Source organism: Oncorhynchus clarkii, chromosome 10, assembly GCF_045791955.1.
Source record: "Oncorhynchus clarkii lewisi isolate Uvic-CL-2024 chromosome 10, UVic_Ocla_1.0, whole genome shotgun sequence".
Taxonomy (NCBI): domain Eukaryota; kingdom Metazoa; phylum Chordata; class Actinopteri; order Salmoniformes; family Salmonidae; genus Oncorhynchus; species Oncorhynchus clarkii.
Genome location: NC_092156.1, coordinates 47,997,241 through 48,014,288, shown reverse-complemented (window position 1 = coordinate 48,014,288; position 17,048 = coordinate 47,997,241). Strand labels below are relative to the sequence as shown.

The window sequence follows — 17,048 nt, the reverse complement described above, 5'->3', positions numbered from 1 at the left end:
AGCCCAGATACTACTCTGCATTCCCGTCCTGAACAAGTTTTTACATTTCCATACAAACAAAGATTCTCAGCAGATGTGCGAAGCGAACATTATTGGACGTTACCTCGATGCTGCAACGTTCAGATTCGCTTGAACACTTTTCTTTTCATTCGGTCTTTAAAACTCGCAACCTTTCTTTCTTTTTTACCTCTGGCAAAGGTGAAACAGTTTCCCCTTGTGAGCAGGGCCGGGACGGTACCAGTACCAGGTCCTTTCAAAACCTGCTGCATGTGAAATATTGTGTGCTTTAGCCTGGAAGAGAAATACGTTTGACTCTGGACGACAACCATAATGATGTTTGTTTCCAACATTAGGGCTGTTTACCAAAATGAGTTCATCCCCTCTGCGTTTTGTTTCCTTGCCACGATAGCAACGAGTATTGCTGTACTGGTATCGTCCGACTTATGACCTTTTGTATACGTTACGAGGTCCTTATATTGTCTTTGTTCTTTTCATCTCATGTTGTCATTCTCCTATAACCTTTCAGTATACGACTATCTTTTACCTTTACATGTCTACTTTATTATAGACGTTACGTTCAGCCGGAGTACTACTGTAGTCCTTCTGAATGACAAATATCACTTATGGAAGTGGAGACTCAGCCAAGAGGAATGTCTGGCATGAGGAAAGGTAAACGCTCACTTATCAATCCAGCGCTCCACTCTCGGATCTGTTTTCATCTGGCACGTCCAAGGAAACGGCTCAGGATGTACGTCCCTGTGTGTGAATGTACAGGAAGCATCAGGGTCCAGATGGGATCTGAGATCAGGCAGGTTCTGTGTTTATACCCACCTGTGCATCAGATTAAACACCCTGCTCGAGGATACATAGCCGTGTCCCACCTGGGAGGAGTGGAAACTGAGGCCTGGCACGCCATCCGTCCACTTCCTGTCCCTCTTAGCGAAGCTGCACCGAGGCATAGCTGGATGACGTATGTTTTGTGTTAGTCCAGGCTGAATGGGCCGTAGAGTGAAGGCCTCAGTAGAAAGCAAAGTGGACTCAGGACCAGTCAGGACCAGCCAGTTTTCCACAAGGCAGATATGAGGCATCTGGTTACAATCAATGTTTCCCTCCGCCATTATGAAATTAGCTGTGCGGAAATGATTTGAAACGGCCTGTAATGATTTCTGATAGAAATGTGCAGCATTGTTTCACTCTTTGAGATAAGCGAACCGGTAAATCAGTCAAAACAAATGCAAAGAGCCCCTTCACTGGGGGAGGAAAAATGATTCCCCCCCCCCCCCCCACCCTTTTTTGTTCCAAGCCAGGAGTCTGTACTTTAACTGCGTCAGCTTGGCTGCGTTTCACAACTGATAGCTTCTTAACTTCTTGGCGACAGATGTGGTTATTCTTTGCGAACGCAAAGGATAAATAAATAAAAACACGTCATAAGCCTTCGCCGTTTTTTTTTATTTTTTTTTAAAGAGCTCCGTCCTCTTATCTTGTTGGGGGCCTATTTGTTTATGGGGGGGAACACTTCCCTGTAATGTGCAGAAGGGACCATCCGCGCAGGCGGCTTTGAAGACCCTTTTGGATCATTAGGCTGATTGCGGTTCTAAGTGAGTTTGTGATGGTTTAATTAAACTCCAGCTTTAAGCTGTGGGCCTCTTCAGTCTTCAGTAGCCAGTTGGTTGCTGTACACACACACACACACACACACACACACACACACACACACACACACACACACACACACACACACACACACACACACACACACACACACACACACAACTTATCTGCTTCTCTGTCTCAAGATGGATACATAAATAAGTACTGTGCTGTGCCTCCAGACCGGAGACGTTTGTGTTTGTGGATAGCAGAGTGAGCCATTACAGTCGCTGGTTAATTTAGGGCAAGGTTGTTAGCGATTGAAAGTCACCCGACTCACCAGCACTCTTGGCTGAGTGGCTGGGTAATAAATTATCCCACTCGTTCCTGTCAAAGGGGGGTGGTAGGGGGAGGGGACAGACAGGTGCTGTGGTTCTGCTCTGGTTCTGGGGGTAGATTGGTGGGTGGGTACCCACTCAGACTGAACCTGTTACTGTTACCTGGGATGTGTTCTCTCTCGGTGTCCGAGTGAGGCATCCGGGCAGGAAGGTGGAGTTGGCAGTATTAGTGTCATGGCAGGATGCCGTTATTCCCACTCCCACACACATGGTGCATCCCGGGCCAGGGGACACATGGTGCTGCCTCCCACTCCCTAGGCCTAGTCCACTGCTGCTTCGACACATACACACGAACTGCAGAGGGTTTGGTTAGAGCCCAAAACACCTTTATAAAAAATACAATTTGGAAAGTCTGAAAATGAAATTCAAAGGATTTTTGTGCTGGATATATTATCAGTCCCCCATTTCCAACCAATAAACGGTTAGTGATGGTTTGTGAACTCCTGAACAGAAGTATGGACTCTGACTCTGACTCTGACCCTCTCTCGCTCTCTCAGCTCTTCATCTCTCCTGGTCCAGAGAAGTGTTGACCCAGTATTTCTCTCACTTAATATTCCTCATATCACTACTCAAAGGCTAATTGGGGGAAGAGATACCTCATTAAGGTTCATTTGATCTATGCATATTCATTAGCTGGAGGTTGGTGCATTAAGCAAGAAAACACACAGAGCCTCTCATCCCTTTGAACGTGTTTAGTTATGTATTTACCTGCACACTTCCTGTTTATATTTGTCCACCTAAATTGCCGTCTCCCCTTTTTTTTCCCTCTCTCCATCAGACACAAGTTTTGAAGTGGGAAATCCCACGTGAGTTCTGTGAATTAGAACAAACTTTTCCTGAAATCAATCTTTTTTTTCTCCCATAATGTAATGGACACATACATAGGTGCTCTGTGATGTTGTGCTCTGTGATGTTGTGCTCTGTGCGTTCACAGCAGTCCTTACAGACCAGAACGCTAGCTAGCTACCTTCGGGGCAGAGATCAATGCAGTGCCAGCTTTATGGGCCCGACTGCAGCTCGCAGACGGCACTCAGCGCTAATTTACATTCCTTCAATTCTTTATCTTTAGTGCTTTAGCAATTTAGTATACGTCGACTTCCACGTATGGCAGTTAAAATATAATAAAAGGACCCCCACGCACACTTCCCCAGCCCTGTTCTTCAGTTTCACTTTTATTGTCATGCTTTCATCTTCGGAAAATAATGAACATTGGCCATTCCTTCTTGACTTGGTTAAGCTCATTAAGTTCACCTTGTTTTTTTGTGTGTGTTTTTTTTTCCGTTGTGAGCCTGGTTTTAATGCACTTCCAGACTGTTCTCAATCCAGCCTGTCGTTCAGGGGGTTTGTCTTGTTTGAAAGTCAGGGGGGGGGGGGGGGGAATGTGGCCTTCAGGATTATTTGGAAGTGGTGGAGCAGATTAATAGGTTAGATCCCAGGGGTGATGGGGGTCCAACAATGTGGGATATAGAGCTCGTACTTGGTTGTAAGGGTGCTGCACCCACAGAAGTGTTCATCTATAGCCAGTATGTCACACAGTTGTCATGGCACTTCCTTGAAAACTATCTTTAAAAAAAATATATATTAAAGGGGCAATCTGTAGTTGCAGCATCCATTTTTTGGGACATTCATTAATGATATGAACCCATTGATTCTTGAAAAATATGACTTATGAATTCCTTATGAGCTTAGTTCAACTGTCACACCCCACCAGAACCCAAAATATACGCTTGTTTTACTCCGGTATTTGTGAACACAGTAGATGTAAACAAACAGCATCAAAACATGGTGGAAACTATCATTTTGATATCATGGATGGTCAGTCCTCGTATCTGTAGCTCTGTCAGTGGATTTGAGGTGGTTACGTATCTTTTTACCAAAAGAGGGGCGGGGAAGATGCTTTTTTCATTGTTTCAACTGCTGATTGCCACTTTAAACGTATTAGATGAAATACAGAAAAAAAAACATATAGACATGCCAATTCACTTCCAGCTTCATTTTGGCCGACTATTTTGTTAACACCAGATTTGTCAAATGTCTCATTACAACAGCTCACATCTCTTCCTAATTGGTAATTGGCAAAAACAGACATTGTTGACATACTGTAGTCTAAAGTGTGAATCTTTGAACATATAGTTCCAATTACAGAACAGTAAAAGCTCCAGCAGAAGCAGGTGTGTGTGTGTGTGTGTGTGTGTGTGTGTGTGTGTGTGTGTGTGTGTGTGTGTGTGTGTGTGTGTGTGTGTGTGTGTGTGTGTGTGTGTGTGTGTGTGTGTGTCGATCCGAGCAGAAAAAAGCCACCCCTGGAGTCTCTTCCTCCTGCCAATACTCTGAGTCCTGTTTGATTGGAGTATTTCTCTGAGAGCACTATAAATATCATCAAGACATTTGGTTCCCAGAGCTTTATGGCTCCCTGGGTGCCTGTTGTCAAAACCTGCCATCTTGTTGGGAATAAATAGATAGTTGGCAGGGAAGAGATCCATCTCCCTTCCTGCCCCTCCTGTGAGTTGTGCTTCATCACGACTGCTTGGTGCGTTGCAGGGCGGTGGTGGTGTGGGGGAGGGTATTGAATACTCTGCCTCTCTCTGCTCTGCCAGCTGCTGGAGACTGATCCTGGGTTTGTGATACACGTAAGTGCCGCTGGGGGAGTCGAATGACTGAACAGCGCCATGCATTTATCAGTCCACTTAAACACAGTGGAGCCTCTGTGCTGGAGAGCAGACTGAAGGGTGCTGTTGCCAGGTGATTACAAGTTTTTTGGGGAAAAGAGGATGGAACACAAGGGGGCGCCATTGAGATAAGGTGCCGGGCAGAGAGGACGAATGGACAAAGAGACAGGTTTACTTTTGAATTACACCTGACATTTTTTTTGTTTATTATGTGGATGTCATTTAGACACAGGGCATACATTGGCGTATTTGTCCCCGGGTCTGGTTTGTAATGGAGATTAGTGAGCCTGCAAGCCAGATAGTGTAAGGATGTAGAGTGTACGACTCTTGAAAGGGCCCGGTGCAGCCCACAGAGCAGCAAAAGAAGATGAAGCAGACCAGGGAAGTGGGTCACCTGTTCTAACGCTATGTGTATCCTGCTGTATCCCATGTCCTGCTAGAGTCAAGATTATGCATTTGATATAATTAACACGTGTACCAAAATGTGTAAATATGTACCTGACATGAAACTCCCCAACCCTAATTATTCCTTTTCTGTCTGTCTTTTGATATCCAACTTGGTCGTCATTATAATTATTTACCTTCCTTGATCCTATGTAAATGCCACAGTGAGGCCTCCCCCCTCCCTCTCTCTCTCTCTCTCTCTCTCTCTCTCTCTCTCTCTCTCTCTCTCTGCCTGCCGTTTTTGTTGTTGTTGTAGGCCTGACAATCGCATGGTACCCACCAGGGCTGGCCTAAATCACCATCTAATTGGCTGCTATTGAATATTCAGCAGACAGCTCGGCTACACATGTAGTGAAGTGAATAAACAAGTACATCACATGGAGGCAAACAGCACCGGGGGAGTCGGAGAAAATATGCTGCTGGGGGTAAATTGGGCCGGAGTACGGAAAGTGTGTCGGTGGGATATTGCTGTGGATGCTTTATAAGCTTTCCTCCTCTATGCCTATCCTTGCCTGGGCATCTGTTCGCCCATATGGTGTTATGGATATAAGAGCTACTTCTGGTAAGACTGGATGAGGAAGGTTCTCGGTGGTGGACACACAGTCGGGAATGTTCTATTCACATCTGGGACAGAGCCATTCTATAAATGACAAAGTCCTTACAGCGCCACTGTGACAGCTCTTAGAGCGTGCAGGTAAGGAACTCAGCCTTCTGGAGCAGAACACTGGAGCATTCTCTCCCCGTTTGAGTTGCTTTCCTCTCTCTGCTGAGAGCTTTGCGACGAGAGTTGATGGACTCTCAGCCCACTTTTCAAATAGCTCTCCTTTTGTTGAAACCCTCTGAAACCTCTGTTTTTTTCCCCCTCCTCCTTCTTTTCAGAAACATGACATTGTCTTTATTTTTAGGGGTAGCAAATAAAAGGCTTTGATTGTTAAATAATTGATTGATTCATGCGGTGAGTTAAAAGGAAACAGCGCTTCCCCCTTCTTTTTGTTTGTTCATTTATTTATTTGTTTGCTCTGTTTGTGTGTTGTGGAGGGGTGTAAGTGGAGGGTTCTGAAGCCACGTCATTGGTTCATCATGGTCCTTCAAAAGAAACCTGATTCCCAGTCAAGTGTTGTACAATAGCTGTTCCGCACCTCCCTAATGTTACAGCACAGTCGGGCTGAACGCTGTTCATGTTCTCCAGGTGGGGGACGTGTGCGCACACACACACACACACACACACACACAAACATACACACATACACACACCGTACGCACAGAGAACACTGTAGGCGGCATACACACCCTGCATCATTACTTGTGCGCATTACAGTGACCTGAGACAGAACCAGGGCACTTTGTAAATGTCACGGGCCAGCCCTCTCCCCCTCTTTGCCCACGGAATAAAATGAATTGAATTGTGTGCTATCAGCAGCAGCAGCAAGATAAATCTGTCGTTTAAAAGAGAGTAGTAATTAGGTGTAGAGAGTCTACTGGAGGGAGGGAGGGAGGGAGGTGCTGGGGCACACAGTAGAGTACAGAGCTGCTTTTAGGAGTAACCCAATTAATGTTTTGCATGTCAGCAATCAAGTTTTCGAGATATGTAACTTTGAAAATAAAAACATCTGGCCAGATTTCTGTATTTTGAAAGTTACATATCCTGAAAACCTGATTGCTGACATGCAAAACATTAATTGGGTCTATATCAACAATTGACTACTGAATGCAATACCAAAAGATACAGTCGTTTTGGGGTGGAGTTTCCCCTTAATGCAAGGGACCAGAGAGGCTCTGTGACAGGGGTGCAGAGGAGTGCTGCTAAGCAGTCCTATAGAGGGCCAGGTGTGGGGGTGAGGAGGGGTGAGGAGGGGTGAGGAGGCAGGGGGGAGACAAAGTCTTTGACCAGGTCCATTACAAAAGCCAAAGATGGGAACTGATGCTCTGTTTGGCAGATGCCATTTTTGAACTCTGAAAATCTTCCCACTGATTCTCAGTTTATCTAAGGATTCACCTCGCACCTCTCTCACTGTTTTTCTTCTCTCTTTTCCCCCTTTCTTTCCCTATCACTCTCTATCTCTGTCTCTCTTAACACACACTAACACACACACACACACACACACACACAACCCTCTCCGCTTCACACTATATCTGTGTGACCTTGATCTGCGAACCACTTTCAGTCGGTACGAAAAACTTAATCACAGACTGTCAAACCGTTGGGGGGCGGGGGGGGGATTCTTCTCTTTTTTTCCACCTCTCTCTCTCTCCACCTCTCTCGTTCTCTCTCCCTCTCTTTACTTTAATGCCCTTTCCAGTACAGGGGGAAATTTATTGCTTGTGGGACAGGTGGAATATGAACAATGGGCAGAATGGAGTGCAGGGTTATCTGGCCAGCCTGGGAGCGCAGCGGGAAATCGATGTGACCCGTGATACACTGTCATCACAATTCCCACCCTGGCTGTCCTATTTGTCTTGCCCCGGGAAGCCGGGATGGCTGGTGTCATCTCGCCGAGCCAGATTATCCGGGTGAATCATGGCTCGAGCCACTCTCAGGCTTCTATCTATTCTCCCCTGGACCGCGGGCCTGTCGTTCCCTCTGTGGGTGGGGGAGGGAGGGATGGAAGGAGAGGGTGGGAGGATAGAGAGGGGCGGTGGGAAGGTAAAATATGATGCTCTTTGCTGTTCGGTAGCTGTCTCCGTGGTGATACTCTGCTCTGATCTGGGGTTTGCGCTCTGCTCCTTATAGATGAACCACTCTTCAGAGAGAGGCTGTGCAGGACATACTGGCGTCCTCCTCACACACCATCGCATGCCGCTTCCCTCTCTGCTGCTTCCCTCTCTGCTGCTTCCACTGGCTCCCATCAGCAATGCGTTTCGTTTTATTAAACTGTTCATATGGTCCTGTGAAGGGGAGGGAATGTGTGTTTGTGCATCAGTTTTATTTGAACAGCCCCGTGACGTGTGATAAAGCTGGTTGTAAAGCCCAGGTCCATTGTGTGTCGTGTTAAGCAGATGAGGCGCAGCTGGCCCTGCCCATGATGAAGCCAGGCTTTGAGAAGATGCCCCTGGGAGGACAGACCCTGCCTCCAGGCTTCCCTGCCCCCTTCCTCTTCGCCGACGGACTCAACTCTGTGGAGACTCTGCTCACCAACATCCAGGTAGAGACGCACTCTTTATGTCATGGAATAGTGGCACTGGTGGGAGTGGGTGCTGCTGTGTGGTGTTCTGTGTGTGTGTGTGTGTGTGTGTGTGTGTGTGTGTGTGTGTGTGTGTGTGTGTGTGTGTGTGTGTGTGTGTGTGTGTGTGTGTGTGTGTGTGTGTGTGTGTGTGTGTGTGTGTGTGCGTGTGTGTTATGGTGTGCTGGTGGTTAGTGGTGGAGTTGAAGGTTAAAGTGCTGCGCTCCTTTCTCTGTCCCTCGGGCGGCGCAGGGCCTGCTGAAGGTAGCGGTGGACAATGCTCGTGTCCAGGAGAAACAAGTCCAGCAGGAGAGGAAGGAGCTCAAGATGGAGCTTTACAGGGAGAGAGAGATGAGAGAGAGTCTGGAGAGACAGCTCACCTCCGAACTGCACAGCCGAGGTAAGAGAGAGAGAGAGAGAGAGAGATGCATATACCGTATATTAATGAATACATATCAATGAATTGGCGAGGACACTAGAACAGTCTTCAGCACCCGGCCTGACCCTACTGGACTCGGGAGAATCAAATGTCTACCGTTTGCAGATGATCTGGTGCTTATGTCACCAAACCAAGGAGGGGCAGCACCTAGATCTTCTGCACAGTTGCTGTCAGGTGTTCCAAAAAAGGTCTAGAAGCCAAGATTTAAAAAATAATAAATGCAAATTCCATCCAGACACCGTTGCCCTTTGGACACAAATAATGCTACCTACCTCGGCCTAAACATCAACACCACAGGTAAATTCCACAAAGCTGTGAATGAACTAAGAGACAAGGCCAGAAGGGCCTTCTACGCAATGAAAAGGAACATAAAACTCAACATACCAATTCATATCTGGCTAAAAATACTTCAATCAGTTATAGAACCCATTGCCCCTTATGGTTGTGAGGTCTGGGGTGCACTCACCAACCAAGAATTCACAGAATGGGACAAACACTCAATTGCAAAATTCAGAAAATATATACTTTGTGTACAACGCAAAACCCCAATCAATGCCTGCAGAGCAGAATGAGGACTTACCCGCTAGTTATCACTGTACTAGTCATCAACATCCAGAAAAGAGATGTTCAATTCTGCAACCACCTCAAAGGAAGCGATGCCCACACATTCCACCACAAAGCCCTCACCTACAGAGAAATTAACCTAGTGAAGAGCAGCTTCAGCAAGCTGGTTCTGGGGGCTTTGTTCACAAACACAAACAGAGCCCCAGGACAGCAACAACATTAGACCCAACCAGATTTTGAGAAAGCAAAAATAGAACTACAGTATTTGACACACTGGAAAGAGTCAACCAAAAAACATAGCAAATTGGAATGCTCTCTGAGCCTAAACCCGAGAGTACACAGTGGAAGAATACCTGACCACTGTGACTGAACCAAAAATCAAGAAAATCCTTAACTATGTACAGACTCGGTGCCGCCGTGGGCAGACCTGGCTCTCGAGAGAAGACAGGCTATGTGCACACTGCCCACAAAATGAGGTGGAAACTGAGCTGCACTTCCTGACCTCCTGCCCAAATGTGTGGCCACATTAGAGACACACATTTCCCCCAGATCACACAGACCCACGAAGAGGTTGAACACAAATCAAACATTGATAAACTCCCATATCTGTCAGGAGAAATACCGCAGTGTGCGGTCACAGCAGAAAGATGTGTTGCCCGTTGCCATGAGAAAAGGGCAACCAGTGGAACACAAACCACATATTCATCTGTTTATTCATCCTCCACTACTATTCGTACCACAGCTATTTGCACATTGCTAAAACACTGTACGTAGCTGATAATATAACATTATCAGCTATAACATCGCATTTTTAAACCTTTGTTTACTGTCCATTGTCTGGTGGTTTGTCGTAAATGTTGTTTCGTGTCTTCTCACTTTTGCCTATTGTTTTTTTCCCCTTCTCACGTGCTTTGGCAATGTAAACACGTTTCCCATGCCAATAAAGCCCCATTGAATTGAGTGAGAGAAAGAGATCTGGCAGTGGGAATGAATACATGAATATATACATACAGTAAATCAAAATCCAGTCAAAGGAATATGGGCTTGCGTCTATACTGGACTTGGCACACATCCGTGTCTGATTTAGATTTGAGTTGTGCATCTTCAACCCCGGCCAAGAAATTAAGGCAATTAGTCGTCTCGGTAACAACTCCAACAATATGTACAGACACTGATTATCTATTAACCATGGCTGTTATTTCATTGCCTGTTATTCAAATGTGTATTTTAATAGAGAGGCAGTAAAGTGATGATTTGTCCAATCAGCTGTGTGTAATTAGAGGTGTTAGCAGCTCTGAGTTAGACAGGGCAGAGCTGGTGCTTCTGCCTGGTGCCGTTCGTTCCTCTTTACTGGGAACACGCTTTTTATTTGGCTGTTAATTTGGGAAGAATCGGCACCCCCAAGAGCTGCCAACTGGAGACAGCCTAGCGGTTAGCTCTGGGCTAGGCTAAGCTAGGCTGGCGCAGCTAGGCTAGCTGTTGTAGTACTGGTGAGGCAGCACTAAGGATTCACCGATGCAATGTTTTTTTTTCTCAGTTTGACTCAGTCGAGGTGAGCCTGTCAACTCACTGGCTATCTTCCCCCTCTCCGTCCCTCTGTCCCTGTGCAGCCACCATCCAGAAGCGCCTGAAGAAGGAGAAGAAGGCTAAGAGGAAACTGCAGGAGGCTCTGGAGTTTGAGTCCAAGCGTCGGGAGCAGGTGGAGCAGGCCCTCAAAACGGCCACCTCCCCAGAGAACCTCTGCATGAGTCTCAACGGTAGGCCTCAATACTCCTGCTCCTCGCCTCTTTAACTCTCCTTTCATCTAGTTTTATAATATTTTTTCACTCTTTCTCATCCCGTTCTTAAGTTCTTTCCCCCTGCCCTTTCCATCTCCCTCTCTCATCCCCCCCCCCCCCCCAATCTCTTTTTCTTAAATCCAGTACTTGTCTTCCTCATTCTTCTCTGTAAAGCAACGCAGATATTTTCATTCATGTCTACAGCGCAGCGGTCCTAGCGCTTATCACTTCCAGCGTATTAGCATTGTTGCCCTGGGAGGAAATGGATACAGATACTTATCATAAATGCTGTAAATGCAAACGCTTAAAACGGCAAATTGTTTTGATAGCTCCTCATTTTCAGTTGTTTATTTCTGAATATCGTACCAGGAGCAGAGAAGGGGGGGGGGGGGACGGAATCAAGAGCACGGCACACATCTGCAAACATTTCAGAGGGCAGAGCAATTATTTCCAAGGCTGATTAAACATGCATTTATTAGAAGAAATGCATTGGGTTTTCTTTCATCTGACGTTGTTGGGGCTAATACATTATTGTGTGAACAATCAGGCTACTTCTCATGCTATTTGCAGAAAACCTATCTCAATCTTATCCCCGTTTCCGTACGATCTCAGATAAGCCCCCCCCCCCACACACACTTAAAACATCATTTGTCTCTTGGATAGAATTTCTCCTCCACCTGGTATATGTTCTTACACCGGAGACTGTCTAGATAGGTAAGATGTAGGCTAGATAGGTAAGATGTAGCAGTCCTAACTGACGGTTGTGTTCCATTTCAGAGGCAGTGATACCAGAGGTTGAGCCGGAGCATAATGGCAGCCAGCAGGAGAACTCGGCTGTACAGGGTAAGCATTAGCACGCCCTTGGTTCAAGCTCCCTCTCAGTCTCTGGGATCTAGGGGGGGGGGGGGGGGGTCAGGTAGCTATGACTTAGCTCCTGCGTTTGATACACCTGAGTGTACTAGACATTAGGAACACCTGCTCTTTCCATGACATAGACTGACCAGGTGAATCCAGGTGAAAGCCCTTGTTGATGTAATTTGTTAAATCCACTTCGGTCAGTGTAGATGAAGGGGAGGAGGCAGGTTAAATAATTAAAGATTTTTAAGCCTTGAGACATGGATTGCGTATGTGTGCCGTTCAGATAGTGAACGGGCAAGACAAAATATTTAAGTGCCTTTGAACAGGTTATGGTAGTAAGTGCCCGGCGCACCGGTTTGAGTGTGTCAAGACATGCAACGCTGCTGGGTCTTTCACACTGAACAGTTTCCTGTGTGTATTAAGGATGTTCCACCACCCAAAGGACATCCAGCCAATTTGACAAAACTGAGGGAAGCATTGGAGTCAACATGGGCCAGCATCCCTGTGGAACACTTTCGACACCTTGTAGAGTCCATGCCCCGACGAATTGAGGCTGTTCTGAGGGGAAAGGTGGGGTGCAACTCAATGTTAGGAAGGTGTTCCTAATGTTTTGTACACTCAGTGTATAACGGCATCTACGGAGTTAAGTTGTGATGCTCCAAGAAGTGTGTACCGCCAACTACATCAAGTCACTATCAGTCGACACTTGTAAAAAAAGTGTCCATTCGTTAATGCTTACCTTGTACCTATATTTGTCCTGTGTAACAGAGAGCTTTCATTTGGGTGCTGATATCCTGCGTTTAAAAAAAAATAAAAGTAGCATTTTTACGTGACGTTGTTTGTGAACCGAGAAGGAGCAGCCCGTCATTTCACGGACCATTTTTTTTGGGGGGGGGGGGGTTTGGCAGGGGACGCAATCAGGACAAGCACAGGTAAGCATTAAAGATTGCATATTTATAAAGTATCCGAGTGGTAGTTCACGTTTGACATCTCCTACTTCATACTCCATTTTAAAACAGTGGATTGCGGGGTGCATCATATAAAAAATAAAAATACAAAAAAACGAGAGATTTCCAGCGCTCATAGAAAAGCTGGCAGTTACACAAGACAAACATAGGTAAGGTAAGACATTGAAGAATGGACATTTTTACAAGTAAAAGGTGACCCCGGTGTAGTTGGCGGTGCACTCCTCTGGGAGCATCACGTTGGAACCCTGGATGGAAGATATTCATACATGGATATCACCAGAGCTAGGGGGCGAGGTAGCATGGTGAAGGTACAGGGGCTTGGTATATCTCTCCATTTCCTAATATTGTCATAAAACCACAATATGTGCGCCACAAAGTACCGCTCAGATGAACTTGTTAATGTCGGAAAGTACCCTCACATGTGGAGGTCAACGTTAGGGGATTGATGAGGTTGGGGGGACGTTGTGGCCTCCACATGCTCCACACATGGGCCTTAGTGCCTCTTCATAGTACCTTGTGACACAACAGCAAACACAAACCAGAGAGACTCTCTCTCTCTCTCTCTCTCTCTCTCTCTCCGTCAGCACTCCGCTCTCCGCCTGGGCCTCTTTGAAGACTCCCACCCCTCGGAATAAGATTACAAACTGATGTTGTTGCATATGCGTTTCACGCTTCCATTCTCTCTGAGTTTTGTTTGTGGAACCCCCTGCCTCTCCACCTCCGCCCTCCCATCCGATCCCCCTAAAACGCAGCTGAAGCTCTGTTTGATAAATGGAACCTATTATCAACATGTCTGAAGGCGAATTAAAGACACTCTGCCCTGCGTCTTATTGAAATGTGGGCTGCGATAGGTGAATAAATACATATGTTTACAGAGCATCCGGTGAGTGTGCTGCAAAGTGTTTCAGTGGAGATGAGAAGGTGGAGATTGTTTTTCTCAGAGCCAATTTCACAGTCTGCAAATAAAGGGCTCTCCATTTTTCTTGCTTCTGACAGCATCGCCACGCAGCGGAATGTTAAGGCCCTCCTCTCCTCGTATCAATAGGCTACTCCGCTCGGGGGGGGGGGGGGGGTTGCTTTTCTAAGGACAGGGTTCATTATCAGTGTGAGGGGGTCGTCTGAGTTGAAATCTGCGGTCTTGGTCAGGATTATCGCAATATGGAACCCCTCTCAGAGCTAAAACCTCAAGTCCTAACCATAACGCCAAGGGCGCAGACATACTGGTTCACAGACATGTTTCAAGGCTGGCTATGTGCTAGCCAGCACTTTAGGATTTCATTGTTAATCCCACTTACTGTTGTGTTTTCCTATCGCAACACATAATTATCTGACATTCAGCCTTGTAAATCCACGTATTTGTCCGTTACTAATGATAGTGTGGAGAAGGGGATTATGGGGCCATGGCGTTCCTGACCTTTAGGGCAGCAGGGAGAACTGCCAACGGCCATGTGAGGGACAGGCGGCGCACCTTCCCTCACGCTCCACTGCCCTCCACAGGGCACAGGAAGAGAGAGAGAGGCATGGGTGACACTGTCACACTATAATCATTCCCTACCTTCGGTCATGCTCTGGAGCGGTCGGGCACCGTCCACAGCAACAGGAGTTTTCAATTACATTTGAAGTCCTTTTCCCAAAAACCATGAATTCCTGTGTTACTGCTTAAAACGGGTCGGGTACATCTATCCTATTCCTATGCTTCGTCTGTTTGCATTGAAGGACTTTCCTTTGGCCAAAGTTTTAAAGGATAATTATTTTAGTAATATTGCATTCAAGCCTCATCACGACTGGCTGATTAGATCTGAGGTACCATTATGAAAGCATCGTTAGATCGTATCCCCCTCCTACCTATCAATGATTGCATTCACTATGTAGCAATCAATCTGAGTTACAGTGCTATTAAAATAAGCTCTGTTTCAACTGTGCCAGCTTGGAATCCCATGCTGATGTGGTGTGTTCGTCCAGTCCCAGTCCACCAGCCTGTCCATCGCCCCACTACCGCCATGCCCAGCAGAGGTGTCTGACTGTGGGGATGCTGTGGCTGGGCACGTAGGGCCTCTCCTGGAGCTCCTGGCTGTTTGGGGACAGGGAGCCGACTGACTCTCTCCCACAGGGGCTTAAGAGCTCCAGTCAGGAGTGTGTTGTCCGGCCCCTCCACCCCCGCAGCCCACCGCATTTATCCATTACACTGGAAGGAATCTAATTACACCTCGCTTCACTCCCAAGTTGGACTTCACAGTTTTGCAAGCTTAGCACTGACAACTGATTTCATTAGGTTTGATTGTCCTTGCTGAGATCCCACTTCTGGGCCTAAAAGCTTTTTACGCTTTCTCAGGTTCCTCTGTGTGTTACGGCCTATTACGCCGACCTGCGTCTGTTTTATTAATCAAGATGAGTGGAGGTAACAGAAACTGCTGAATACAAAAGGAGGTGACATCATTTTGCAAGCCGATTAAGAGAAGGGGGGGGGGGGGGGGGGGCAGGAGAAAGTAATCAAAGGCAAGGACCCAGAAAGGATAGATGAGGACCTCAACACTCAAGGTGTTATTACACCAACACACTCCTGGCTTCACTCTGGCTCCTATCACAACCACTTGTTCCTCAAACAAATGGCTCAGCATCTTCAGCTACATGAATAATCTACCCCCAAATAACTCGAAATCTCATAACCTGCTTTAGTTCCAAACACGTGCTGTACATACAGCAAATGAGACCCTTAGGTACCATTCATTTCCAAAGTTTGCAACTCACTAATTGGCAACCCAATGAAAAAAGAGCAAGCAGGAACTATCAAGGTGAAGCTTTATGGCAGTCCCAGATCTGTTGTAATTAGCCAGTTTGCAGTCTATGCAGAAAAGAATGGGGCCAGAGGGCCAAAGCCGTGTTAAATATGGATTGAGCTGCTGAGGAGGGCTCCCAGAGGTGTTGCAACATACACAAACCACCCATTCTCCCTCCACACATCTATTCGATTCACACTGCCCTGCGAAGGGTTAAACATAACAGATAGAACAAATGTCACATATTGACATTGAAATACAATTAGAGAACCAGGAAGGTTTTCTCTTCTCGTCTTGACAGTACAGACAGCCAATCACCATCCTTTTCTCTCTTTCTGGGCCCCCCCCCCCACACACACTTCTTGATGATGGTCCGTCGTATTTTCTATTTTCCCAGAACCCATTTCAAACATGCAGAACCACTCTCCTTAGCACAGCACAGCGATTGCCCATTCTGTCTCTCTCTGTCTCTGTCTCTCTCTCTGTCTCTCTCTCTGTCTCTGTCTCTCTCTCTCTCTCTGTCTCTCTCTCTGTCTCTCTCTCTGTCTCTCTCTGTCTCTGTCTCTGTCTCTGTCTCTGTCTCTGTCTCTGTCTCTCTCTCTGTCTCTCTCTCTGTCTCTGTCTCTGTCTTTGTCTCTCTCTCTGTCTCTGTCTCTGTCTCTCTCTCTCTGTCTCTGTCTCTGTCTCTGTCTCTGTCTCTGTCTCTCTCTCTGTCTCTCTCTCTCTCTCTGTCTCTGTCTCTCTCTCTGTCTCTGTCTCTGTCTCTGTCTCTGTCTCTGTCTCTGTCTCTGTCTCTGTCTCTCTCTCTGTCTCTCTCTCTGTCTCTGTCTCTGTCTCTGTCTCCAGTGAGAGGAGCTGACGGGGGTTTACTACCATGTAGAGATTAACATGCAGCTGCCGACTCCAGTCACTTCGTTATCCAGCTGTTTTTCTTTCAGCTGTCCCCTCCTGTTGACAACTAACACTAAATGATTAATCACCCATATTATTCCTGATGCACATTTGATTAAAGGAGATACTAAATCCATTGGTTGCTCTTGATTTTTGTTCTCGTGCTTGTGGAAAAGTTGGGAAATCACAAACTCAGTTTCACATGATTTGAAATATATACACACTCTGGAGAGTAAACAACCTTCCTAGAGAAACATCTTTATTTACACTCCCCTTTGAACAGTGAAGTTAAAAGTTGTACTTTTGGTTTTATACTCCAGCATTTTGGATTTGATATGAAATGTTTCATATGAGACAACACTACAGAATGTCAGCTTTTATTTGAGAGTATTTTCATACATATCCGTTTTACTGTTTAGAAATGAAAGCACTTCATGTACTGTATCTATATTTATAGTGTATTAAAGTAGTCAAAAGTTTAGTTATTGACTACATCAAGCTTGTGATTGATTAT

The 17,048-nt window shown here is 46.2% G+C and overlaps 1 protein-coding gene across 5 annotated transcripts in view; it reads left to right on the top strand.

The window, feature by feature from the left end:
• Positions 1 to 17,048, top strand: part of LOC139418684 (dachshund homolog 2-like) — a 132,914-nt gene that overhangs the window by 114,227 nt on the left and 1,639 nt on the right. For 3 of the 5 annotated variants that reach the window (XM_071168327.1, XM_071168325.1, XM_071168328.1), the window contains exons 8-11: positions 8,096 to 8,241; positions 8,512 to 8,659; positions 10,873 to 11,019; positions 11,818 to 11,883. In XM_071168327.1, the coding sequence (XP_071024428.1) occupies positions 8,096 to 8,241; positions 8,512 to 8,659; positions 10,873 to 11,019; positions 11,818 to 11,883 (507 nt within the window). Of the gene's footprint in view, positions 1 to 8,092; positions 8,242 to 8,511; positions 8,660 to 10,872; positions 11,020 to 11,817; positions 11,884 to 17,048 lie in introns of all 5 variants that reach the window. The other 2 variants (XM_071168324.1, XM_071168326.1) reach the window with 1 other exon arrangement.